At 44.9% G+C, this 26440-nt stretch overlaps 1 protein-coding gene across 1 annotated transcript in view; it reads left to right on the top strand.

The window, feature by feature from the left end:
• Window positions 1-26440, top strand: part of LOC144756163 (E3 ubiquitin-protein ligase TRIM39-like) — a 534377-nt gene that overhangs the window by 450330 nt on the left and 57607 nt on the right. The window contains exon 6 of the mRNA XM_078645742.1: window positions 1334-1360. Coding sequence (XP_078501868.1) covers window positions 1334-1360 — 27 coding nt within the window. The remainder of the gene's footprint in view (window positions 1-1333; window positions 1361-26440) is intronic.

A 26440-nucleotide genomic window follows, 5' to 3' on the forward strand; every position in this document is an offset into this window, starting at 1 on the left:
ACGTTTCCATCTCAGCACAAAGTGGGATGGAATCAGCAGGATTCACTGACCTCACCGCACACTGTGAGGATAGGGGGATGGCAGACTTCAGAAAAGTCTCCATCACATTTTGTATTGCCAGGCTCAGTCTTCTTGGGAGAAGAGGGATAGTAGTGCCATGGAAGTCATAGAGGGGCAGCTGCGACCCCTGGTTTGCTCACTGCGAGGCCTTGCATTGCTTGACAAATCTAGAGTAACACATGCAAAAATTGCTGCGTAGCATTGCTCTGCACCAGGGAGGCATTCTATGGGCGGAGCAAAGGTGTTCTCATGCATTCAACCATATTTTGGCACATTCCCATATTTTTCATTACTGATAGACCTGGTAATGTATCTAAATTCTACACCTCTCCAGGTGAGGGGTAATGAGGAGAAATATCTTAATTTCTCCTCATTACTTCCTCTATGTGTGCTGCATTATGCAGCGCACATAGAAAAAGGAAAATGCCTCAGAGTATTGTTTTTGTGCAGGAAGTTTCCCTTCCTGCACAAAAAGAATCCTGCTTACAATATGGAATGCGCCGTCTAATGATGCATGCGGTGCATTCCTGCCCTTTCCCGATCACCGAGCCCAGCAAGGTGACTTGCGACGCCGCATGACTTTTTAAAATAAATCTGCTCCTTCGTTCAACTGAGTGGTAAGTGATGAAGGGCTGGTAACAGTGTACCTTATCCTTAAGGGATGTAGGTGTTCTGCCTGCCAGACACTTGTATATGATGCACAGCATAATATGACAGTATAATATGACATTCAATTGATTTATATGTTGGCCTCAAGACTTTACATAAATTAGGACCAAGATAAGCCTATGCGGTGCTACAGAAATGCAAGAGGATGTAAACCGGGAATTCAAGGACTGCTCCATACGGCACGGCTGCCAGCCATATTGCCAAGGATCATTCGTGCATCGGCACGCACCGAATTGAAGCAGCTCTGCTGCCCAGGACGCTGAAGAGCCCTGCTAAAGTTAAACTAGCTTCTGGCTGATCAGAATCTTTCTTATAGAGAAGGCGGAGATTTATTCACATGGGGCAAAAGTCCAACAGGAATAGAGTTAGACTGGTGTATGTTTATTGATTAGTTGGGATTAGGATTTGACTAAGGGATGGGGAGGAGTTGGGGTTTGGAATTGAAACATTAGTAAGGGTAATTTCCTTTTTTTAGGGAATTAGATTTCAGAATATTTCTACATAAAATATATTTTTGTATTGCAATCCCTGATTTGTAGATCCACATTTATGCATTCTCCATATGAATTAATTACTGTTTTAATCTATTATATTTGTCTTCCAGAGTGGAGATGGGCCCGCCGCTTTGCAGGTAACTACAGATTGTCCTTCTTTTGCTTTCCTCACTTATTTCTCATTTGTTTTTTCTTATGTGAGTATTTTCAAGGAGTTTAATCTAAGAGTCTCTCTTTGCATTCATTTGATATCATTCAATTATTAACAGTGTGTTGTTTGTAGTAGGGTCTCTGCTATTCGTCAGATGGACTCTTTTTTTTCTTGCTTTGGTAAAATTCATGCTTTGGTAATAGAGCACATCAGAGTGCACAGCAGCTCTTTGGGAGAGAACAGACAATGAGCACTGCTGCAGGGGTCTGTAACTCTGCTGTGGTCTGTACCATTGCTTCTAGGATCTGCACACCTCTTAGGAGTGCACCTCTGCTTGGATTGCTCCTCTGTTGTGGTCTGGATTGTGCCGTGGTCTGTGCCACTCCTGGCGTGTGCACAGCTTCTGGGGTCTACACTGCTGCTGGGATCTAACCCACTGCTGGGATCAGTAGTGCTGCTGTCGTCTGTGCCAGTGCTATGATCTTCAGTGCTTCTGGAATCTGCAGCACGGCTGGTATTGGGAGCTGTAGTGCTGCTTGGGTCTGTGCCACTGCTGGGGTCTTCACTGCTCTGGGATCTGCAACACTGCTGGGCTCTGCAGTGCTGCTGGGATCTGTGCTGCTGCTGCAGTCTGCGCTACTGTTTGACGAGCAAGGTCTTGAGGAGTCTTCTGAAGGCCGGTAAGTCCTGAGTCTGTTGTAGGTTGGTTGGGAGAGTGTTCCATGTCTTGGCGACGAGGTAGGAGAAGGATCTTCCGCCGGCTGTGTTTTTCCGGATACGAGGGACTGAGGCGAGGGCGAGGTTGGCTGAGCGGAGGCTTCAGGTGGGGGTGTGGAAGATGAGTCGGTTGTTGAGGTAGGCAGGTCCGGTGTTGTGAAGGGCTTTGTGTGCGTGGATGAGGAGCTTGAAAGTGATCCTCTTGTTGACGGGGAGCCAGTGCAGGCCTCTCAGGTGGGGTGTGATGTGGCTGCGGCGGGGAACGTCGAGAATTAGTCGAGCTGAGGCGTTCTGGACTCATTGTAGTCGTCTCAGGAGCTTGTTTGTTGTTCCTGAGTAGAGGGCGTTCCCTTAGTCGAGTCGGCTGGTGACGAGGGCCTGGGTGACGGTCTTTCTCGTGTCGATAGGGATCCATTTGAAGATTCTGCGGAGCATTCGGAGGGTGTTGAAGCAGGACGCGGAGACGGCGTTGACTTGCCTGGTCATGGAGTGGGTGGAGTCGAGGATGACCCCCAGGTTGCGTGCGTGGGTTCCGGGGCTGTGCCTAGTGATGTGGGCCACCAGGAGTCGTCCCAAGCTGAAGGGGCGGTTCCGAGGATGAGGACCTCCGTCTTGTCTGAGTTCAGCTTCAGTCTGCTTTCCTTCATCCAGTCGGCTACGGCCCTCATTCCTTTGTGTAGGTTGGCTTTGGCGGTGTGGGGGTCTTCGGTGAGGGATATGATTAGCTGGGTGTCGTCGGCGTAGGAGATGATGTTGAGGTTGTGCGACGTAGCGAGAGGAGCCATGTAGATATTGAACAGCATTGGGCTGAGGGAGGATCCCTGTGGGACGGCGCAGATGATCTTGGTGGATTTTGAGCGAAAGGGTGGGAGGCGGACGTTCTGGGTTCTGCCAGTGAGGAAGGATGTGGTCCAGGCCAAGGCCTTCTCTTGAATGCCGGCGTCCTGGAGGCGTGTTAATAAGTTGCGGTGGCAGACTGTGTCAAAGGATGCTGATAGGTCTAGGAGGATGAGGGCGGCTGTTTCTCCTTTGTCCAACAAGGTCCTGATGTCGTCAGTGTCGGCGATGAGGGCGGTCTCGGTGCTGTGGTTGCTGCGAAAACCGGATTGGGAGGGGTCCAGGATATTGTTGTCTTCAAGGTAGCGGGTTAGCTGTTTGTTGACGATCTTCTCTATTACTTTTGCCGGGAATGGGAGCAGGGAGATGGGCCGGAAGTTCTTGAGGTCCTTGGGGTCCGCTTTGGGCTTCTTCAGAAGGGCGTTGATCTCGGCTTCCTTCCAGATTTCCAGGAAGGTGGCTGTCTCGAAGGAGCAGTTGATGGTTTTCCGGAGGTGGGGTGCGATGGTAGTGCCGGCCTTGTTGAAGACGTGGTGAGGGCAGGGGTTCGATAGGGATCCGGAGTGGATGGAGTTCATGGCTTTGACGGTGTCTTCATTGCTGATGCTGGACCAAGTGGTCAGGCGGGTGGTAGTCGCAGGGGTGGTGGACTCAGTGGTGGGTGCGGGGGGGGGGGTCGGAGTTGAGGCCGTCGTGGATGTCTGTGATCTTGCTGTGAAAGATGGTGGTCAGGGTGTCGCCCAGGTCTTGTGATGTTGGGATGTTGTTGGTGTTGAAGCTGGGGCTGGAGAATTCTTTCACGATGTTGAAGAGTTCTTTGGTGTTGTGTGCGTTGTTGTCTAGGCGGTCCTTAAAGGCGCTTCTCTTGGCGGTCCTGATGAGTTGGTGGTGTCTGCGGGGAGGCGCTCTTAAGGGCTGTGTGGTTGTCTGGTGTTCGGTCGTGGAGCCATTTCTTCTCCAGCTTCCAAAAGGTGTACTTGGAGGTCTGGAGGTCTTTGGTGAACCAGGTGCTGGGGTCTGCACTGATGCTGGTGTACAGCACTGCTAGACCTGTGGTGACTGGTCCATGGAGCTCCTAAAACTTTCATTGCAGCCATTAGAGCCCCTTTGTAGTGTAGTTCCTATATTCCCAATAGGCTCTGCGCATTGGAATAATATATTCAGCAGTGTAGACGTAGGACTGAGGTCATCTAGGTCTCTACTGACTATTTTAGACTTAAGGTTTGCCAGCTAGCTCAGAGGTCACTAGAAACTTTCTCGAATAAACGAGGAGGAGTTTAACCTCCCTGGATAGACAAGAAGGGATTAGCTTCTGACAACCATAAAACATGACAAATTTTCTCCCTCAGAATAAGAGTGTATCTCTAGAGTCGTGTGAAAACAATAGACAGCTATTTCACTCAGTCAAGTGTGCATACTTAATTTCACCAGATTGCAGAGAAAAGAGAGACGGGCGTTTTCAATAAAAGGTGTAATTTATTGAGCAGTCTTCTTTCTCATGCAAGAGAAATGAATTGCCACAATTGCAATACTCATAGTAAAGTGCGTACAGTAAAAGGAGGATTATAAAGTAATACTGTAAAAGCATGGATATGGTTTCTTAGCCATATGATACTTTAAAATAGATAAAATATATAAATACATATATACATTGACTAACGTACTCAACTGGTGCTTCTAAATACGCCTACCCCACCTAAGCCTAATACGTGGGAAGGAGTAAGTAAGTAGCAGGATAAGTTTGTTTTGCCAAGAATCTGACTCAAGAATTCTCTTTAAGGGTTTAGTCAGCTCCGTACCTGGGTAATAGCAAGCAGGAGGTCTTGTATCTCTCTCTCAGGACTCGATATCCCAGTAACCCGCGAAGGTATCTGGAAACACCGGAGCTGGATTTCTCGGCAGGAGAAAAGACAGCGTCTCTCTCAGTGCGTCAAAAGGGAGGGGCAGTGTCCGTGGGCTCTCGCATCAGCTGGGCTCTCGGGCAAGTAGATAGCTGCTCTGCTCCAAAACCACCACCGTGTGTTTGCTTAAGGCAACGTTGGTATATTTATACCTGAAAGGCGCCGGGTTTGACGTAAGGTTGGACATAAGACGTCAAAAAAAATGTCACTAAGAACTGGCCGTTCTTACAGTGTACAGTGTTTCACCGGAGTTCTAGGACGAAATCAAAACAAAAGCAAGGGGAATTTCCCAGGTTGCTGGAGGTTTGGTTTGTTTAGAGAACTCGTTGTGCTTTCTAGGTGTCCGGGGAAGTAGCCTTGCTTAATGTGACTGCATGGGCTACGACTAAATATGGATATGATTCTTATGCCTTTATAGGGATATTATTGATTATAACCGTACAAGGGCATAAAATAGAAATATCGATTTAGGTTCCTAGATAAAAACACAATACCCACTCCACAATCTAATGTCCATCATTACTAACACTAAGCAATAGTAAACATTTAAAGGTGCATGTGTATCCCAACCCACCCCAAAATAAATTTTTTGCATTTGAAATGGTGTATGCGAAATACACGAAAATGATTAATGGTACTGTACGCTATTCAAGCAGTGTAATCATTCAGTTAAAATGATGCATATATATATCAGCTGAATGATTTGCGAAATTTACACATGAAATGGCTCTTAATACAGAAAAGAAGGTCGAGACCATTCCATTACATATAAATACAGTCGTTGTAAATAAGCTAGAGGCTGAGGTAATATATTGTCTCTAGAGTTCCTAAAAATAGAAGCTCTGTTCTTTAAGAATAGTTCTACTTTAAGCAGAGTACAAGTGCCAAAAAAAGGTAAATATTTTGGAATTAGGAAAAAAATAATTTTGCTTTCAGGGGAGAAAAAAAATAAATAGTTCCAAATATTTTCAGTAGCTTTTGTTTATCAAAGCTGAAGGCCGAATTCAGAGTTCAGGGAACGCTGTGTGCTCGTTGCTTACAAGTTATTCTTTTTGTTCAGGGGAGAACATCATTTCAGATAGACTTTAAAAAAAGTGGTCTACCGCTTCAGGTGAAAATTCGACCAAGTTTGAAAATACCGCAACAGTGCAGTCTTGAGCATGATTGCTATCGTCGATGTCAGGATCAGCAATGCTCACAGAAGGTTGTACCTGGGTGATGCTGCTCTCATCTCGTACTTCACTAACACCTAATCGTAGTGGCGAAGTCTCAACGAATGCCGTCATCAGAATGGGTAGCCGCTGGGGACAACACGATGCATGAGTCGTTACAGGGCTTAGCAAAGTATCTGTATCCAATGGTACTGCTGATGGTAGTGTAAGACAGATGTCCAACACGCATTCTTCTCCGCATAGCATACATCGAAACACAGGTAAGATGCAATTCTGCCAGATGGGTTTGAATGAAAGAAACCAGGTCATATTCAGATCTCTTAGCCGGGCTAATCCAAGGACTTTAGTTATGCGGTCCCGATAGCGTATAGCCAGGATCGTTTCTTCCATTGTTGCTGGAGTCTTGTCTGCGACTTGGCTTGCCATATCGGAGCAGAAGTATCAAAAATAAAATTCCTGCTACGAGACCCAATAGAAGTGGTAGGCCGCCAAAGACAGAATGGACAAAATTAGGAAAAAAGCCCAGAACTGTTTTGAAGGGTGTTAACAGTCCCGAAAAAAGTGTCTTAAATACATGTGGGATACCACTGGTATCTGACATATTTAGGATTTGGCTTAGCATTTCTGCGAAATGCACGGGGCAATTTGTTGATAAAAGGCTATGTATCTCTGCCGTTGTCCTTGCAACTTGCAGATCATACGTTTCTTTTGATGACGTTATGGGCACAGTTGTCTGTAAAAGAACAGACTTCATTCTGCTTAAAGTATCAATTCGAATAGAAGAGATATTCAAAGAAGGCCAAATGTTTGCCTCCGTATCTGGAGTGCTGTTTGGATACAATACTTGCATACAGCAAGTGACCATGGAACTCACGCTCACGAGATAGGCTTTCCCTGGCACCATGCCACAACAGCTGTGGTCCACTATTAGAATATAACTCCCGTTAGAAAGCCGTCTAAAGAATGGCACTATTTGTGTTGCAGGTGTGCCGTGCTGGTGACATGAAAGGTTATGTGAAGTCCCCTCGCGGGCCCCATGCAGGTTAATACCTTGACACAGAAGTATACCGCTTAGTGATCGTTTACAATTGTAAGAAATACATTCTGTTTCTTTTCACTGTAACATGTGTGTGTGTAAGGCAATTTCCATGATGACTTAATGTACCCTTTACCCAACCTTTCATACTGGCCCGCTGGTATATACTCTTGACAGTATTTAAATTGGAAAGTTGTTATCGGAATTGTAATTATCCGGTGTATATTCCATTCAATGACAGGTCTTTCTGACATTGTCAATGGTAATCTCTCAAGTTTTTCAATGCTCAGAATCGTATAGTCTGCTCCTTTTTGTGCCAAACTGATTTGTTTATCAGTAAAGTTAAAGATTGAGAATAATGACGTTGTGTTGATTAAACACCATGGTACGTAGCCTGAACGCCCTCGTCTGTGGAACAATCTTCCCCTTTCCCTTAGAGAGTGCCCGAGCCATCTAGCTTTCAGGAAATGCCTAAAGACAACTCTGTTCTAGGATGAGCGCATGCCCCGATCTGTTCACATCACAGCACCGCGCGGAGATACACCTTCGGGTGTGATGCCGGCGCGATATAAACCCATAAATAAATAAATAAACGCAGATTTTGCAACGTCCAGCCAAGCTGTATAATAGAACGTAATTGGGACTGACCGTGTTGTAACATAAGTAACTCCTGCTCTATTATTGCAACAGCAGATGATGCAATACTGTTCAGTGAATATATTCTGGAGGACAGAGTCATTGACCCATTGTCCACAACAGAAAGTGATTTTTCCAAATGAATACGATCAATTTCTCGTATTTTTTCCGCAGTTTCAATTTGCGTTTCTTTCCAAGCTTCGTTGTACGCAGCGTATATACCGGCCGCTGTGAAACGTTTTTAATGCTGTTTGCGTGGTCCCATAATGAAATCACGCAAGTCAGCACCGTCTTTAAGTAAAGCAAAGTGTTGCTTCATTTCTGCCAGTGTGGATTTCTGTAGCCATTCGAGGCAGAGTTTTCCTACACTGTATGTTGTAACTATCCCTGGATGTTGTCGCTGGGAGTATCTAGGGTCTGGCCTGGTCAATTTGAACCCCTGTATTTTGTTCAGGAATCTATCTTGAGTTATTTGTGTCTGCGGGCCAGATCAGCCATTTTTTCCAATCAGGATGTGTTCTGTTTTGGTTAAAAATATGGGATACGTCTATCTCAACATCTGTAGTGTTATTACTGTCAGGTGTTGGCTTTGGAATAGACGGTTTGTTTAAGTCTTTAATTTTGGCTATGCCAAGACAGGTTGTCTGTTGAATTGTGTCATTCAAGAAAATAATTTGTTCTGGGATCATGCAGGCTCTAAATAATGATTCTAAACCTTGGACCTGCCAATCTTTGGTACCCCAGATGGTTTTTGTTTCAATGTTCTTTTTCCAAAAATCCAAACCAAATGTAGTCATTTTTTCATAAAATGCTTCCGAATAGATTAATTTAGTGTTTGTCAGCATTGTTTTCACCCCTGTCTTATTTAACAGTTTGAAATAAAATGTTTCTGCTTCACTTGTGTTAAACCCTGAGAAGTATGGGAATTTCTCGTAAAATGTTTTACCTTTTGGTGGAGTTGCACAATGTTCCCATTGATTATAATTAAAAACATTTCTAGGTTGAGCAGATTTATGCAAATAATGGTGTGCATAGTGATTGTAGCAGTACATTTCTTCATAGTTAGATGAACCCTGTAAGTAATCATGTTCTGTAAATTTTGCTGACAGAACTAAATCTGACATCATATCATTAATACTTTCAAAGTCCCAATCATCAGAGAATGTGCTTGGTTTTACAAAGTTACTTAATGAAACCTTAAATTGGTGTGGATATTTCAAGAGCTCGACCGGGCCATAGATTTCGTAATCAGTTTTGTCCCAAGCTACCCCACCGGGTATTCGATTGACTGTGACATTCACTGATGATAGTTTTCTTTTCTCGATGTGAGATGACTTGTGTGGCTTTAGGACCAAGTTGATGTTCTGACTTGCTGTGTCCATTGTACTGTATTTTCACTCAATGAATTTTCCCAAACAAAGAACCATAATGAGCCAAAGCAGGAGGAAAAGTACACCTAACACAATCCAAAATTCAATCCATGGAGAAATCAGATAGGTTTCTTTGATATGATGAAAAAGTTCAGTCAATTTGTCTTTAAAAGTTTTTGTTGTTGGCGTTTCTTCAGGTTCGCTTGGATCCTCAGAAAAGTCATCGAAATTGATGAAGTAGCCAGATGCAGTTCTGTCAATGGTTGGAATTGCTTCCGAATTTTCATTTGCTTTTGGAATTTTCTTTGTTTCATTAGCATAGTCTGAGGCTACATCGTTGTAGACAGGTGTTTCTTGACGAACTGTTGCAATTTGGGTTTTAAGAGGCATAAGTTCCATGGCTTTGTTGCATAGTCCTTTATTATGCACTGCAGATTTATCAAATGTGATTAGTCTCTCAGTTTGAACCTCTTGTATTGTAGCAAGTTTTGGTACTCTGCTATTTCTTGGGAGTCCACTGGGCCTACTACTTTTATTGGCCACATGATTGTGGTTTTACCAGGTCGATGGATACAACTCGGTTCTCCTTTTTACCAGCAAGGGGCGGTAGTACAACTGATCTTGTTCCGCTGACAGCTAAGACAGGTACTGCTTTTCTGTAAGAAGGCCCAAATTCCTTCTTCACCGCGATCTTCTCTCTGACCAGATCCCCAATCTTTGGAATCCAGACAGGCCTTGCTGGGACAGGTGGTTTATCTTCAGTGGCTGTTGGCTGCTGTTTTAACTTTACGTTGCTCAGGTCTTTTATTGTTTCATTTAAGTCCTGTAAAATAGCCAAACGATCTTTGATATCAAAGCATTTTTCTTCTACCACTGAAGTCTGACTATCTAAGTCCTGAATATGCATTCTAGTACCGAACAATAGTTCGTACGGACTGAAACCTTTCAGAGAATTTCTTGGCAGATTGTTAAGACTACGTTGGACACTTGTTAAATGTTGGACCCACCCATCACCCGAACCTAATACCCTTGCCGTTATAGATTGCTTTATGTCCCGGTTTTTTCTTTCCACAATCCCATTTCCCTCAGGATGGAAGGGACAAGAGCACCGCAATGCAATGCACATGCTGGTCATGGCCTCCTTATAAGCTCGAGAGCTAAAAGCAGGACCCTGGTCAGAATGTAGCATGCCAATTGCGTATGTGCCGATATAGACTCGCAAATCTTTTATAACAGTTCTGGCGTCAGCCGAGCGCTGGGGCCATATCCAAATGAATCTCGTACAGGAATCCACTGCGGCCATGATATATTTATAGTTGCCATCCCTTTGTAAGGGACCACAGTGGTCCAGGTAAACGCAAGCTAATGGTTTATCTGAGATTAGAAGGGGCGTCTGTGCTGGTCGTTTCACCGTTGATACTTTCATTGTTTGGCATATTTCGCACTCTAGAACATAGTTCTTAGTTTCTATTCTCATGCGTGGCCACCAATATCTCTGTTTTAATAACGATATTGTGGCGGAAACACCAGCATGTGCAGAAGCCAATCCTTCGTGTGCCGCTGTAATTAGTCCTAACCTGTGTTCCATGTTTGGAATTGCCCTATCCCCCACTCCAGGGATTCGAGCAAATTGAACATTATTTGTATCAGTTATGTATGAGTACTTTACTGGAAAGCCTTTTGAGAGTGTTGTTTTATCGTTTTTTACTGTAGCACTGACAGCTTGCATTATATCGCTGTCTATTTTTGTTTTTGACCAGGTGATAGCAGCTACGGAAGCCGTTTGCATAGCCGCCTTTGCGGCTTCATCAGCCAATTAATTCCCTGCAACGTGAACGCCATCACGTTGATGACTCAGTGTATGTATCATGTGAGTCTTTTGTAGTTCTTTCTGTAAAAGAACTACTTGTTCCCATAGCGTTTTATGCTTGATTGTGCCACCTTTTGCATTTTTGAAACCGTTTTGAACCCAGTTGTGCAAGTATTTATTATAAGACTGAACGCAGTAATATGAATCACACACTATTAGTGTGGGGAATTCGCGATCGGTATTTTCAAGCGCCATCTTAAATGCTAATAGTTCAGCTCGCTGAGCTGTACAATCTCCTAGAGATTGCGTTTTAGTGACTAGTGGTCTAAATTTTCCTTCGTGCCAACGACCTTTAACAATCGCGCACGCAGCACTGTAAGCTTGTTTACCCCCAACTGCAGGTTGTGCTGATCCGTCTGTATATATTATACAGCTGTAGTGTTCAAGAGGTAGGATTTCGGTCGGCAGAGGACATTCATATTCATATTGTAGAAATTCTTGTGTTTTTAAATTAGGATCAAATTCGTATACTACGTCTGTTGCAGCAAGAGAATTAACCCATTGGATCCATCTCGGATGTAGTGCTTTAGCATTTGGAATGCTTGCTTTCGTTACCGCTTCTAGGGCTGGTACTGCTGTAACGATTATTATTCGTTTACCTTGTGCTAGGGCTCTTTCTTTTGCTACAGCATTCTGAACTGCAGTTAGAATTTTTTCCGTTGAACTAAATTTCATTTCAGCTTTTGTGTACAAATGTGATTTGTATGCTATTGGTACAGTTTCTCCCTCATTAGAGGTCAGGTACGTGAATCCGCATCTTCCTGGGATAACTCGGATTACAAGGTTGCGTGTGTTTTCGCGAGTTTGCAATTTTGTTTTAGCTAACATGTCTTTTTGCAATGATCTCAAAATTTCTGTGTGTTTTTGAGTCCAATTGATTGGTTTAAAATCAGGTTTTATTAGTTCATAGAGAGGTTTAACCCTCTCTGCATAATTTAGGATGCAAGTTCTGCCGAAATTCAGGAAACCTAGTATTGATTGTAAGTTCTTCAGCGTTTTTGGTGCTTGGAGTACAGCGCATTTCTCTAAGAAATTGTCCGCTAGGCTTTTGCCTTCACTTGATAATTCATATCCTAAAAACAGGACTGTTAGATGGGCAATTCGTGACTTTTTAAAGTTGAATTTATAACCCTCTGCTGCGAACCCAAGTATTATGGTGTTCACTCTTTTCAAGTGAGTATCCAGGTCATCATCTGTGAGATAGATGTCATCGGCATAAGATAATGCCTCATCATCATATATTTGTAGTAAGTCTGTTACTCTTGCTGAGAATAATCCTGGGCTTTTCTTGAATCCCTGTGGGAGTCGACAGAAATTTACTGCGACCCCATTATTGAAAAAGCGGTCAAATACCTGCTTTCAGGTGCAATGTTTTGACAAAAGAATCCATTAGAGATGTCTAATGTCGTTTTATATTTTTTGCGCACGATGTTGTTCATTAGTGCTGCACTATGTGAGTTTTGTACTGCAAATGTTTTGCAACATGAGTTTAGATGTCTGTAGTCCAAAACTAGACGATATGAATCGTCTGGCTTGGAGACAGGAAACAAATGATTGTTTATTTGTGAGGTGCATGTTTCAATCACCCCCTGGTATTCAAGTTGATCTAAGATCTCCCTGACTTGTTTTTTAGCTTCTTGCTTAATTGGGTACTGCCTTTGTGCAGTTGGTTGACATTTTAACTGGATTTTGTGAGGGGGAGAGTCCTCATCCCATCCTACATGATTTTTATATAATGCAGGAGCTTGGGCTCCTGTCCATTTTCTTGCATATGTATATATTCTATGAATTGGAATATGATTTGAGAAGGCAGGCATAATCATTTCTTCGCCATGAGGGCACTCCCTGACAAACTCTGGTGGCTAGTCTTTTTCAGCTAAAAGGATGTCATAGCCTTTGGAAAGTTTATCCCAAAATAGAACTCTTACTTTCCTAGTCTTATCTCCCTCTATACGTAATGTTATTTCGTATATTTTATGAGGTTTGCTAACTCTGGTATCTGCAGTTTCCACCTGAATGTATTCATTCGTGTCCACTGTCTCCAGATGATTCATCAGGATCTTGCGAGGTATTGTCACTTCTGCTGCGCTGTCTAGCATTGTCTGGGCCCACTCTCCGTTTTTCAGTTGTGTCCTTAGTATCCTCGGCATGTTTGATTATTTTAATGCTGGCTACCTTCTTTTTTGGAAATTGTAATTTTTTACTTTGATGAGCAGGTTCCTTGTCTTTGGACTTGACGTGCTCTTCCCTGTGTTCTGACCGTCCTCTTCTTTCCGATTTCTGCGAGGAAGTCTGAAAAGATCGAGAGGGACGTGTATCAATATCTTGATATCTATCAGGTTTCTTTAGATTATCCCTATTTCTAAGGTTCTATCTTTTCTCAGAGGGCTCCATCTGGGGAGACTTGTGTCCTTGGTCCGGAGATCTTTCTCTCCGCCGAGGAGACCTTCCTCTGGACTGGAATGTTTTTTCTTTGGGAGTGGATTGTTTATTTCCATCCCAGCTCTTTTTTGGAGTGTTTAGATTATTTTTACTAAATATCTTTTCAGGATTTTCAGTTAGTTGGGGTTTTACTGGTTTCCCACCCAAACTATCTCTTCCTAGTTCTTCATAGGATTTTTCTATGATTCGGGCAAGTTCAAATGGCTGTACTGCTGTATCTGTTTCTTTCAATTTCTGGCGGATCGCCACAGATGCTGCTTCTCCTTTTATGTTGGCTAATACTATAGCCGAGACCTGCTTGAAGTCTTTCAGTAATTTCATACCCAGAGTTAAAGCAGGTTCTGGACCGTATTCATTTTGAATCTGTCTTAGCACATCTGGTATTATCGCCATGGATGGAACACCATGTGCTTTTGTGTAAATGGAAGCAAAGACTGTGCCCCAAGTGTCAAAGTCCTCCACATGTGGTGCGATCCCCATTGGAAGACAGATAGTCAGAATTCTGTGTTTCTCGGTAGGGGTAGTATCCGGAAATACTGCCTCTATTTGAGTTATTTTTTGTGCTAACCAGAATGGAATTTGTTCCCGTTTTGCGGGTACTTTACCCAGACATGATTGTATGTTCTGTGGTGTTATTTTGTTTGTATTCCCCTGATGAGGGGTCAGCTGTGGAATGTTAATAGCTGGTTGGACTGTTGAAGTCCGCATTACATATTGGACTAATTGTCTATGTATTTTAATCAGTTGTTTTAGCTGTGCTAATAGTTCCCGGTCTGACATTTATTCTATGTCTGGATGTGATGTGTAGCTGGCTAGAACCGGCCACGTTGCTCCTGGTCTACCTAGTGGACCGAGCCTGGTTATGTGATTATTATGTTTTAGGGCGCCTTAAAACCAGAGCAGGTGCTCTTGGTAATTTAATGGGATTTCCACCTCCTCGAAAGGGGTGTATTCTTCCGGAGGTTCCTGTATTTTGTAATGGTGGAAGTCGTGTGTGACAGCGTTTGCTGCTGGAAAGTTTATCCATGAATAGAATACCTCTGTCTGACGATATTCATGGGCCTCAATTACGAATACGACTGTACCACCTCTTGGTGTTAGTCCATTTTCTAGAAGTTTAAGAGTTATAGTTTTTCTTATGTTGACCGGAATGAGTATAGCATCCGGGTCATTCTGTTGGAGACTTGTGTCATCTGCTAGGAGTTGAGCTGCTATTCTAGTTGCCTCCCTTTCGTCTTCACTTTCCCCCATTTTACTGAAAGAAGTTTTGTTGCAGATCAAGTTTCAAGGGAAACAAAGATTAGGTGCACAATATTTTGGAACACTGTATCCTTCAACATTGACTAAACCAAAAACTATACATAGGAATCTCTTCCTACTAAGTTCCGGCGGATTTTAACCTTTTACCCACTCCAGACATCTTTTGGAGTATTTACGGGAAAAAGGGTCTGTGTGAAAAAGCACCACTGAGTTGCTCTAACGTCTTGCGTTACATTTATTGCCTTACCAAACGTTGGGCGCCATGTAGTGTAGTTCCTATATTCCCAATAGGCTCTGCGCATTGGAATAATATATTCAGCAGTGTAGACGTAGGACTGGGGTCATCTAGGTCTCTACTGACTATATTAGACTTAAGGTTTGCCAGCTAGCTCAGAGATCACTAGAAACTTTCTCAAATAAACGAGGATGAGTTTAACCTCCCTGGATAGACAAGAAGGGATTAGCTTTTGACAACCATAAAACATGACAACTTTGCTCCCTCAGAATAAGCGTGTATCTCTAGAGTCGTGTGAAAACAATAGACAGCGATTTCACTCAGTCAAGTGTGCATACTTAGTTTCACCAGATTGCAGAGAAAAGAGAGACGGGCGTTTTCAATAAAAGGTGTAATTTATTGAGCAGTCTTCTTTCTCATGCAAGAGAAATGAATTGCCACAATTGCAATACTCATAGTAAAGTAAAGTGCGTACAGTAAAAGGAGGATTATAAAATAATACTGTAAAAGCATTGATATGGTTTCTTAGCCATATGATACTTTAAAATAGATAAAATATATACATACATGTATACATTGACTAACGTACTCAACTGGTGCTTCTAAATACGCCTACCCCGGTGTACCTGACCTAAGCCTAATACGTGGGAAGGAGTAAGTAAGTAGCAGTTTAAGTTAAGTTTGTTTTGCCAAGAATCTGACTCAAGAATTCTCTTTAAGGGTTTAGTCAGCTCCGTACCTGGGTAATAGAAAGCAGGAGGTCTTGTATCTCTCTCTCTCAGGACTCGATATCCCAGTAACCCGCGAAGGTATCTGGAAACGCCGGAGCTGGATTTCTCGGCAGGAGAAAAGACAGCGTCTCTCTCAGTGCGTCAAAAGGGAGGGGCAGCGTCCGTGGGCTCTCGCATCAGCTGGGCTCTCGGGCAAGTAGATAGCTGCTCTGCTCCAAAACCACCACCGTCTGTTTGCTTAAGGCAACGTTGGTATATTTATACCTGAAAGGTGCCGGGTTTGACTTAAAGTTGGACATAAGACGTCAATAAAGATGTCACTAAGAACTGGCCGTTCTTACAGTGTTTCACCGGAGTTCTAGGACGAAATCAAAACAAAAGCAAGGGGAATTTCCCAGGTTGCTGGAGGTTTGGTTTGTTTAGAGAACTCGTTGTGCTTTTTAGGTGTCCGGGGAAGTAGCCTTGCTTAATGTGACTGCATGGGCTACGACTAAATATGGATATGATTCTTATGCCTTTATAGGGATATTATTGATTATAACCGTACAAGGGCATAAAATAGAAATATCGATTTAGGTTCCTAGATAAAAACACAATACCTTGACCGAATCAGAAAACATTTTTGGCTGATGTTAGTTCATGTTCTTGGTGGTGAGTTAAGGCAGTGCTTGGTACAATCTTCATCTACCACCGTGTTATGAATGAACATTTCTGGATGTCCGAATGTGTGACATTACTGTTTATGCATATTTGGTGATGTATTGTCTTCTTTGTGCTGCCTTGTTTAGGGCTGCATTACTGAAATGTGATGTTATGGTGTTGTACTGTGGTTTCTGCGTTGCATTCTGCTTTGACTGGTTGTTGTGTTGTGCTGTTATGTTTTGTTTTATGTTGCCTTTTGTGTGCCATTGTTTTATATTATATTAGTAAATGCTGTTCTATTTCTAGCCAAAAGCAATACAAGCCTTTAAATTTCCATTTATAAATAAGGCTTCCTGTTTTCCATTTTTACTGATTTTTACAAATAAATAAAGACAGAAAACATTTATTTCCGTGTCTGCATTTTTTAAAATGTGGATAAAAACGGAAATGGGGTTGCTCTTTTAGTAGTTCTAAATACAATCTACCATGACTGCCAAGACAATAGCTGTGTGGATTGATAGAGAAGGGGGCTAAAAAAGAAAGGGGTTTTAGTAAATGATCTTTAAAAGCAGTAGATAAATATATACAAGGTTAATACTGAAATGTGCATATTTTCATGTTAGTGCATTGATTTATCTTCAGCGCATGTTCATATCATTGAAATCTGGCAGGCATTCAAGCATGAGTGCATAGTTATCAGTTAAATAAATTTGGAAATATACTAATTTTAATTTCAATTTTTCACAAAACCCAAACTAAATATAAATAAATACAAAATGAAAATGAAAAATTAGCAAAAAATACATATGGATAAATACAGACGAAAAATGTCAAAGAAATAAATACCATAAAACTGGGAGCCTTAATTATAAACCACCACCTATGACTGTCTGTTGGGAGTAAGATAGTGCTGCTCCAGCTCTTCAACTATTCACAACACCAGTCAGGCCAAAAATGTGGCGGACACTGTGTCCTAACTTAGCACTTTCAAGTTTCACTTTATGTAATATGGTCCCCTCTCTCTCTTTGCGGTGTTCTACGCTCCTTCTAGAGCTCTTTCTACTGCTCCTCTCTTTGCCCTCCCCATCTACACCTCCTGGAGAGCTCCTCTCTTTGCACAGCTCTCCACTCCTAGATGTTTCTCTCTTCACAGCCCTCCACTCTCTCCACACCCTCGAGAGGTCCTATTTCTTCACAGCCCTCCACCTTCTACACTCCCTTTGATTATCCTCTTTCTACAGAGCCTTCAACTCTCTCAACTCCCTTTAGAGGTCCTTCTTTACCTGCCAGACCTCCATCTTTTCCACTCCCTCTGGAGCTCCTCTCTCTGCACAGCCCTCTCCTCTTTACAATCACAGTCCTTCACTTTACTATCTGACCCTTCCTCCTCTTCACAGACTTCTGTACTCAGCAGAGCCATCCCCGTACAGGCAGCCCAGAATCTGCACAATCCGCCATTCTGTACACACCCCTTCGCCCACACACTTCTGATACGGTCTGGGGTGTCAACAGATCCAAGGTGTCGGATTTCTAACCCTCCGATGCAAGGACTTAGTTCAATTCATCAACTGAATTATAAAGCCAGTGGGACTGCAGCCTGAACCTTCGCCCACTGATCAACCCCGTGCACGCAGAGTTGTCTGGTTGCTATCGGTCACACTAATCAATCAATCAATCATTAGATTTGTAGAGCGCTTCTTGTCACCCTAGGTAAGTTCAGGGACACACTGGCAGTCCAAACAATCTTTTGTTTATGAATAACACACTCAAAGATAGCACAAAGAAATAGGGACTTGTAATAGTAAAATGTTATCTGAACTCTGCCATCGAAGCTAAATATATTCACTTGAGGGTGAAGGACACCTTCTGCACGGCTTTTGGAATCAACTCTCTGACTGAGAGGAGTTGGCTCGAGAATCTGGTGTGACCTCTGGCGATAATTCTAGCGCTTTATATTCCATTTACAAAATAAACAGGACTTGGAGACACTAAGTCTAAACGAATATGGGGTCAAATACATCAGCTTGAGCCATATATTGTCAGTCAGTCAGTCAAAACACTTTATTCGATTACTTAAAATCATAAAAGACAGAATAAAAACATTTATAAAAACATTCCATCTCATATATATATATATATATATATATATATATATATATATATATATATATATATATATATATATAAAATCAGTGCTTTCAATCTTTCAATCAATTATAAAATGTACATTAGGGTCAAGATATACATCATGAATTTAAAAAGGTCAGGCAGGGAAATTAACGGCGACTAATCTTTTGTTATTGATCCTAGCAGCAGCCGCCAAAAAACTAGCAACACAGTAAATATCGCGAGTGCTACTTAACGTCTGCAAATTAATCAAAGCGTGCCTAACTTGTAAAAAACCCGCATCTCTAAGGATTGGAACTAAAAAAAAAAAATCCCGATCTCAAAATAATACTCACAAAACATAACAAAGTGCATCGTGTCTTGTGTAGAAAAGTTATCACTGTGGCATGGGATATCATTTTCTGGTTTACCTATTGTTGGAAAAAGCGCCTAGGGTTAGGTGAATTAGGTTAAAACGAAATCTACTCAAAAGTTGGTGATGGAATGGTCTAGTTACAATTTTTAGATGTGGTTCCAGTGAGGGGGTAGTTAATAATACATAATTAACTTTAACACACGGTTTCTTTAACTCCTGCACCTCCCGTTCCATTTCTAACATATTCCGGAAATTGTTCTTTGTCAAGCTTACATCCTCTCTTTTAACGCATTCTGGTGATGTGTAAATCTCAGGGCGCCCTAGCTTGGTGAACATCGCTCTAACGTACACCAGCGATGGGACCCTATTTGGCTTATCCATGGATACACAATCACTTAGGATCAGATGGTTCAGTGTGATTTCTTCGTTCAGCCAAGTCTTTAACCAACAGGTCAGTGGGGCAACTTTTAAATGATCTGTAATGTAACCTAAGCCTAATTCTGTGTGTAAGGAATAGGTTGGGGATGACTGGGGGACTGCTAGGAGTGATCTTAAAAACGTATTTTCTGCCACTTGAATCTTGTCCTGAGGTATATAATCCCATAGAGATGCACCGTAAGTAGCTATGGCCAAATATTTGTATTTATCAATTTTTAGTAATCCCTCCATTGGTCTTGCCCCCAGCTGCTTAGCAAAACCCATGAGTGCTGAGGTAGGCCTAGCTACAGTGATGCTTTTAAGCTTCTGTTGTGGTCCCCAGGTTCCCTTTTCATCAAAGAGAACCCTGAGATATGTAAAAACTGGGACCTTGGTCATCTCAGCGCCATTACAAAAAAAGGATTTTAGCTTCGGGTTCCTACTGCGGATCCCTGCCACCATGACATGCGACTTCTTAATATTAACTTTCAGATCCAAGGACTCCATGAAGTCCCCAAAGTGGTCCAGCAACCTCTGAAGACCAAGGCCAGTGCGTGCCAATAGAACTGCATCATCCGCATATAGGAGGACCTGGATAACAGACTCTCCTATATGCGGTACACCCAAGGTGGCCACTCCCAGAGACTTCTCTAGAGCATTAATGTATGTAGTAAAAAGGAGGTGGGCCAGGATACATCCTTGCCTGACGCCCCTCTTTGAGCTAAAGTGGCTAGTGCATCTTCCCTCCCGAGTATCCCTGACTGACGCTAAAAGATCCTGGTGTAAAACAGCTAAAAAGTTAACCAGTGGTGGGTCTATACCTAATTCTCGCAGGATTGACCAAAGTTTAGACCGATTTACCAGGTCAAACGCTAAGGAGAGATCCATAAAACCCATATACAAAAACCCTTCTTTGGCCACTGTGTATTTGCTTATAAGGAGCTGTAAATTCAGACATTGGTCTAAAGTGCTCCTATGCTCTCTAAATCCATATTGGAGGTTAGAAAGGACCCCCCTGGCATCTAACCAATCCCTACGTTTTTGGTGCAAAATTACTCTACCCAAGATCTTTACTGCTGAGTCTATCAAAGAGATTGGTCTATAGCACGAGGGATCCCCTCTAGCCCCCTTTTTAAAAATCGAGACTATGACAGATGTAGCCCATGACATTGGAAACCTGGCTGAACTCTAGGCATTAAAGACATTAGTCAGAATTTTAGCCCAAAATTTAGGGAAACATCCATATAGGTCCGCTGGTACCCCATCCGGGCCTGGGGCTTTATTTATTTACATTTCTTCGATTGCTTTTTCTACATCGAAGATTAAGGGAGACATACCCTGGATAGGGATGTTATCTGCTTCCAGCGAGACAAGACCCTCATAATCATAAATCTCCCTAAAGTATGAGAGCCATCGTTCGTCAGGAATAACACAATCCATATTGGAGTTCTCCTGTTCTGAGAAAAACAGATGGTTTATAGTCGCCCAGAACTTACTACTATCACGTAGAACTTCAATTGAAAGAAGATTGTTCCAAGCCTCCTCTTTGATTTCCTTCTTGCATTTGGCAATAGCCAGTTTATATAGCTTCCTATAATTAGCAACAAGAGCCCTATCTCTAGGTCTTATCTTCAGCAGTTGTAGAAAGGCCCTATGGGCTTTGGAACAACTACTGTCAAACCCTCTTTGTGCCTTATTAGGTCTGTCTTTATTTTCAGCCTCTAGATCCTTAGCTATCTGACTACATACAGCAACGTAGGCACCAATAATCTCCGCACTGGGAGCAGAACTGTCTAAACAAATTGCCAAGTTTACATCAGACTTAGTGGAGAGTTCCTCAAAAAGGACTTCAGGGACCATCATGGGCCATTTGAACCTTCTCCCCTAATCCTTTGTGGACAAGTTGCCAATTTCCCCATCCCACTATCCTTAAAACTGCTCACTTGACCTAAGTCCACCTCTAAAATGACAGTGTTATGGTCACTAAACACAGAAGGTACCACTTTATAGTTTGTGACCCTAGATAAAACAGCAGACAATGTAAAAATGTAATCAATGACTGTACTTGACCCTTTTCCTGTGAACGTAGGGACCCTCTCCACCCCCTCACCAAGACCTGACTCAAATAAATTCATATTGGCTAGGAGGTCCTCTAGGGCCTCTCCCTGTCTACTGTGTTCAAAATGTGGAACGACAGAGCTGGGCGGCCCAAGCAGATCATCAGTGTGACAGTCCCATCTACAAGGGTGAATATTAAAATCTCCCATGAGAATGACATCGAAAACAGTGTTATGATTTATTATATAGTCTGACAAAAAATAATCAAGAGCGCCCAAATGTTGATTAGTCTGCTCGCCATCTTTAGCATTATAAAAATTAATTAATAAAAAATTAGACGAGTTTGGGGTAATCCACTCCAGAATCAAGATATTACTGAAATCTAACTCCAGCCTTTTAAAAACACCTTTCAAGTTTAATGTAATAAGGAGGATTAAAACTCCTTTAGGTCTACTGGCTATCCCAGGAGAAGCTGGAACGACAAAACTTGAAGACCCATCCATGCAAAAAAAAATTGATACATCCCATGTCTCCTGAAGGGCAATAATGTTGTATTGTTTCACAAATATATTGGTCTTAAGCAGCCATTATTATAAACAATAAAAAGTCTGGCAACCTGTACAGCAAGGGGGCATAACGTAATGTCAGCATTCATTACTAAAAACAGTAAAACATCAGCCTAGATAGCAGGCGGCCCTGATATCAGCATTTTATGTGTATGTCGAAGAACTTCACACTTACTATTAAAGATAAAGAAAATCTGAAAGCAGGCAAGCTATGAAAAGAGACTGACTAGAATGGGAGCAGTCACGGTGTCCATGACATTTCCCTAGACTCTGCGTATCTCTCACCTCTATGCAGCTCACCACCTACAGAATAGCCCAGCACATTATTTACACAAACCTCTAAACAGTTCTACACTCCCAGCACAATCGCCACTCTCTGAAGGCCATCTGCACAGGGCTCCAGTCTCTGCACCGGGCTCCAGTCTCTGCACCGGGCTCCAGTCTCTGCACCGGGCTCCAGTCTCTGCACCGGGCTCCAGTCTCTGCACCGGGCTCCAGTCTCTGCACCGGGCTCCAGTCTCTGCACCGGGCTCCAGTCTCTGCACAGGGCTCCAGTCTCTGCACGGGGCTCCGGTCTCTCCACGGGGCTCCGGTCTCTCCACGGGGCTCCGGTCTCTCCACGGGGCTCCGGTCTCTCCACGGGGCTCCGGTCTCTCCACGGGGCTCCGGTCTCTCCACGGGGCTCCGGTCTCTCCACGGGGCTCCGGTCTCTCCACGGGGCTCCGGTCTCTCCACGGGGCTCCGGTCTCTCCACGGGGCTCCGGTCTCTCCACGGGGCTCCGGTCTCTCCACGGGGCTCCGGTCTCTCCACGGGGCTCCGGTCTCTCCACGGGGCTCCGGTCTCTCCACGGGGCTCCGGTCTCTCCACGGGGCTCCGGTCTCTCCACGGGGCTCCGGTCTCTCCACGGGGCTCCGGTCTCTCCACGGGGCTCCGGTCTCTCCACGGGGCTCCGGTCTCTCCACGGGGCTCCGGTCTCTCCACGGGGCTCCGGTCTCTCCACGGGGCTCCGGTCTCTGCACTGCGCTCTGGTCTCTGCACTGCGCTCTGGTCTCTGCACTGCGCTCTGGTCTCTGCACTGCGCTCTGGTCTCTGCACTGCGCTCTGGTCTCTGCACTGCGCTCTGGTCTCTGCACTGCGCTCTGGTCTCTGCACTGCGCTCTGGTCTCTGCACTGCGCTCTGGTCTCTGCACTGCGCTCTGGTCTCTGCACTGCGCTCTGGTCTCTGCACTGCGCTCTGGTCTCTGCACTGCGCTCTGGTCTCTGCACTGCGCTCTGGTCTCTGCACTGCGCTCTGGTCTCTGCACTGCGCTCTGGTCTCTGCCCTGCGCTCTGGTCTCTGCCCTGCGCTCTGGTCTCTGCCCTGCGCTCTGGTCTCTGCCCTGCGCTCTGGTCTCTGCCCTGCGCTCTGGTCTCTGCCCTGCGCTCTGGTCTCTGCCCTGCGCTCCGGTCCCAGCCCTGCGCTCCGGTCCCAGCCCTGCGCTCCGGTCCCAGCCCTGCGCTCCGGTCCCAGCCCTGCGCTCCGGTCCCAGCCCTGCGCTCCGGTCCCAGCCCTGCGCTCCGGTCCCAGCCCTGCGCTCCGGTCCCAGCCCTGCGCTCCGGTCCCAGCCCTGCGCTCCGGTCCCAGCCCTGCGCTCCGGTCCCAGCCCTGCGCTCCGGTCCCGGCACAGTGCTCCGGTCTCTGCACAGCGCTCCGGTAACACTATGCACATTCCTTCAAGAGATGCACACTGCCCAGCCCTGTCTCATAGTGCATCACTTGTCTCTTCACAGCCCCCACTCTTATCACAGCCCTCCACCTACCACTCAGCCTTCCTCTTAGTGTAGTTCTCCTCCATGTGCACAGGGCACATTTGCTAAAGAAACCTCAACTCTACACATCCTTCTAATCTCTGAACACATGTCTCACCCTTTACACCAACCTCAGCTTTTTGTCCAGTCCCTCTCTCTGTTCATCACTCCATGCCCTGCGCTTCCCCCGTCTCCTAAACACACTTTCACTCCTTGCTATACCTGAGTTCCATTCTCTGAAAAGTATTACCCTCACCACAGTGCTCAGAGTGACAAAACCTAATGAAATAGAAGCTGAAGCTTGTGCAGCTGAAGGGTCCCAAGAAATCGATCCTGAGGTAGCTGATGAGGAACAACCGAGCATCAGTCAGGATGAATGGATTCCAGTAGTTGACATACCTGCAGAGATTGTGAGAACCAGAAGTCAAACTTATCTAGATAGACAGAGTGATAGTGAGGGTGAGACAGGAATAGAACACACTCAGATTACAGAAATCATAGCCAATAGTAATTCTGAGGAGGATCAGATAAGGAGAGATCAATGTATTCAGACATCCGAAAGACCCACCTGAACTCCTGAGTCTGAGGAGGGACAGATAGGTATTAGAACGAAAGTTCAGGCGGAAGACAATCAAGAGGTCCAAAGACCTAAACAGGACCAGATATGGTTGGAAAAATGTGTTCAGGAAGAAGGCGAATCAAGTCCAAGTCAAATTCGGCAAACTCCTGTACCAGGTCAGATTAGTCTTGAAGAACGCATCCAGGTAGAGCTATCAAAAATAAGCCCTGGACAAAGTCAGATAGAGAGGAATTCAGAGGATGACAATGAACAAATTGTGCCACAATTGAATGAAAATAAAAGAGCATTTGAAGAAAATCAAAGCACAGTGCCAGCCAAAAGACTCCGGAAAGGAGACAAGTGGCCTGGGTTTATTCATTTCACCTTAAAACAATAAATGAAGAACCAGAGCAAGTAAATGAAATAACGAGTCAAGCTGGACCCGCCACAGAGAAACCAAGAAGAAGAAGTCCACGATTGAAAAGACTGAATAATAAGTTCAAAGGCCCTGAATGGGCCCATGTCATCCTTGAAGACTTTGAAAACTTAGAAATAAGTGATGAAAGTGACGACAAGGGGGGAGGAGCCTAGCTCGAGACCGCAATGGCCGCCTTTTAGCTCGGCTCCGTCGGCCCTCCAGCTAACCTCGACTATCCTGTACTATATCCTGCTCTGTGACGAAACTTCAATACAGATTTCGAAATTTAAAGACCCACTCTTACTCACCGTCTGGTCCGGAGGCTCCTGTGTGCTGTGGGTCTGCAGCTGTGCCCTCGGTGAGATTTGGGCCTCTGGGAACTCGAGACCGGGACCTCGCCTGCTGGCCCGGCCGGCGGAGAAGAGAATGCCGGCCCGGCCGCGAGAGTGAGCCACTGGTGAGAACCGTTGTGCGTATGCCCCGGAGATCCTGAACCGGCCCGATGACTGGACCGCGCGGCTGGAGGGAGACGAGACGTGTTGGGGGCTGACTGTGAGAAGGGGTCCCTTCGCCTTTGTCCTGTCCGGCGGCCCTGAACCCCGCGCCTGGCTCTTGCTTGTGGGGCCTGCCTCTGCTCGGAGGGGACCCCCTCCCCCATCTGGCGCTTGCCCATCCTGTGCCGGTGAGGCCGTTGTCGGAGGCCTCCGGAGGTCTGTAAAGTCCTACATTTGGGGACTGTTTGGGGGCCCACGGTGGAGTGTGGGGCGGCGAAACTCACAAGATGGCTACCGATAACGCTGGGGGTGCTCCGCTCTGCGCTGACGCTCCTTACCGGCCGGACTGTGTGGAGGCCTGGGTGTGTACTCTGGCACCTACGCCCGGTGATGTCCTGGACGCATTGGTGTCGGTGTAGGATGTTTTGACCCCCGGTGCCTCTATCGACCCCACGCGGCTCGCCGCCATTTTGGGCCGCCGCTCCTTCATGCATCCCTGTCGTCCTGATGCCTCCATTGCTTCGCCCCCTTCGGCTGCACCAGGAGTTGCTGCTGTTGTTCTTCGGCCGCTTGATGGGCCGGTGACTCTTGACCCTCTGCTTTCTCACCGCCTGGATTTCGAGGGCTTCCACACGACGCGGAGATCTGAGCCTTCCCGGGCACCTGGGACTTATGGTGGGCCGCCGTCTGCTCCCGCTTCGTTGGATTCGAACTTTTGTCCTGGAGGTGACTCTTTGTGTTGTCGACTTGCGCACCTGGACTCCGGCTTGCCTTTGCCTGCCCTGTCGTTGCTGTCACAATTGCTTTGCATTATGGATTTTCTGTATTCCCTCCGTACGAAAACTCTCCCTGATTTATTTCACTGCTGTGATTCTGGACAACATTACGATTCTTTTCTGCTGGGTGGTCTGCTTCACATTATCCTTTATTGGGTTGGTTTTGTGGTTAGGAAGGGTTGGGGGTGAGTTGCACGAAATGATTGTTTGCTGGTTTACCCGCCCGTTACACTGATGCTTGTACTCCCGCCACGGGGAAATGTTGCAATTTCTTCCTCCTCCCCCTCCCTGTGGGTTTTTGCTGTATGTGAAGGTGTAGTACTGATTTGATACTTATTCATTTGTTGGTTGGGGGAGGGTCGTAGCCGAATGTGTTTGTTCATATCCTCTGGCTCCTCCTTCATATTTTATATTTTATTTTATTTGTGTTTCATATTTCCGCTCCTCCTCTTTTTGTCTCCCTCTTCTACTTTCTTTCTTAACTGTATTTCGGGTTTCGGATTAGGGCGACAGGCACGCTGTTTGGAGGGTAGGCCGTAGCCTTCTGCAGGGGTGCGGGGTGGGACGGGTGGGCGGGGTCTTTTAGATGTTTTCTTTTGGTTCTATGGCCCTTTTCTATCCCTTTATAGCGGTGCCGCTTCTGTCCTCGCTTCTCAGG

Source organism: Lissotriton helveticus, chromosome 5_1 (assembly GCF_964261635.1).
Source record: "Lissotriton helveticus chromosome 5_1, aLisHel1.1, whole genome shotgun sequence".
Taxonomy (NCBI): domain Eukaryota; kingdom Metazoa; phylum Chordata; class Amphibia; order Caudata; family Salamandridae; genus Lissotriton; species Lissotriton helveticus.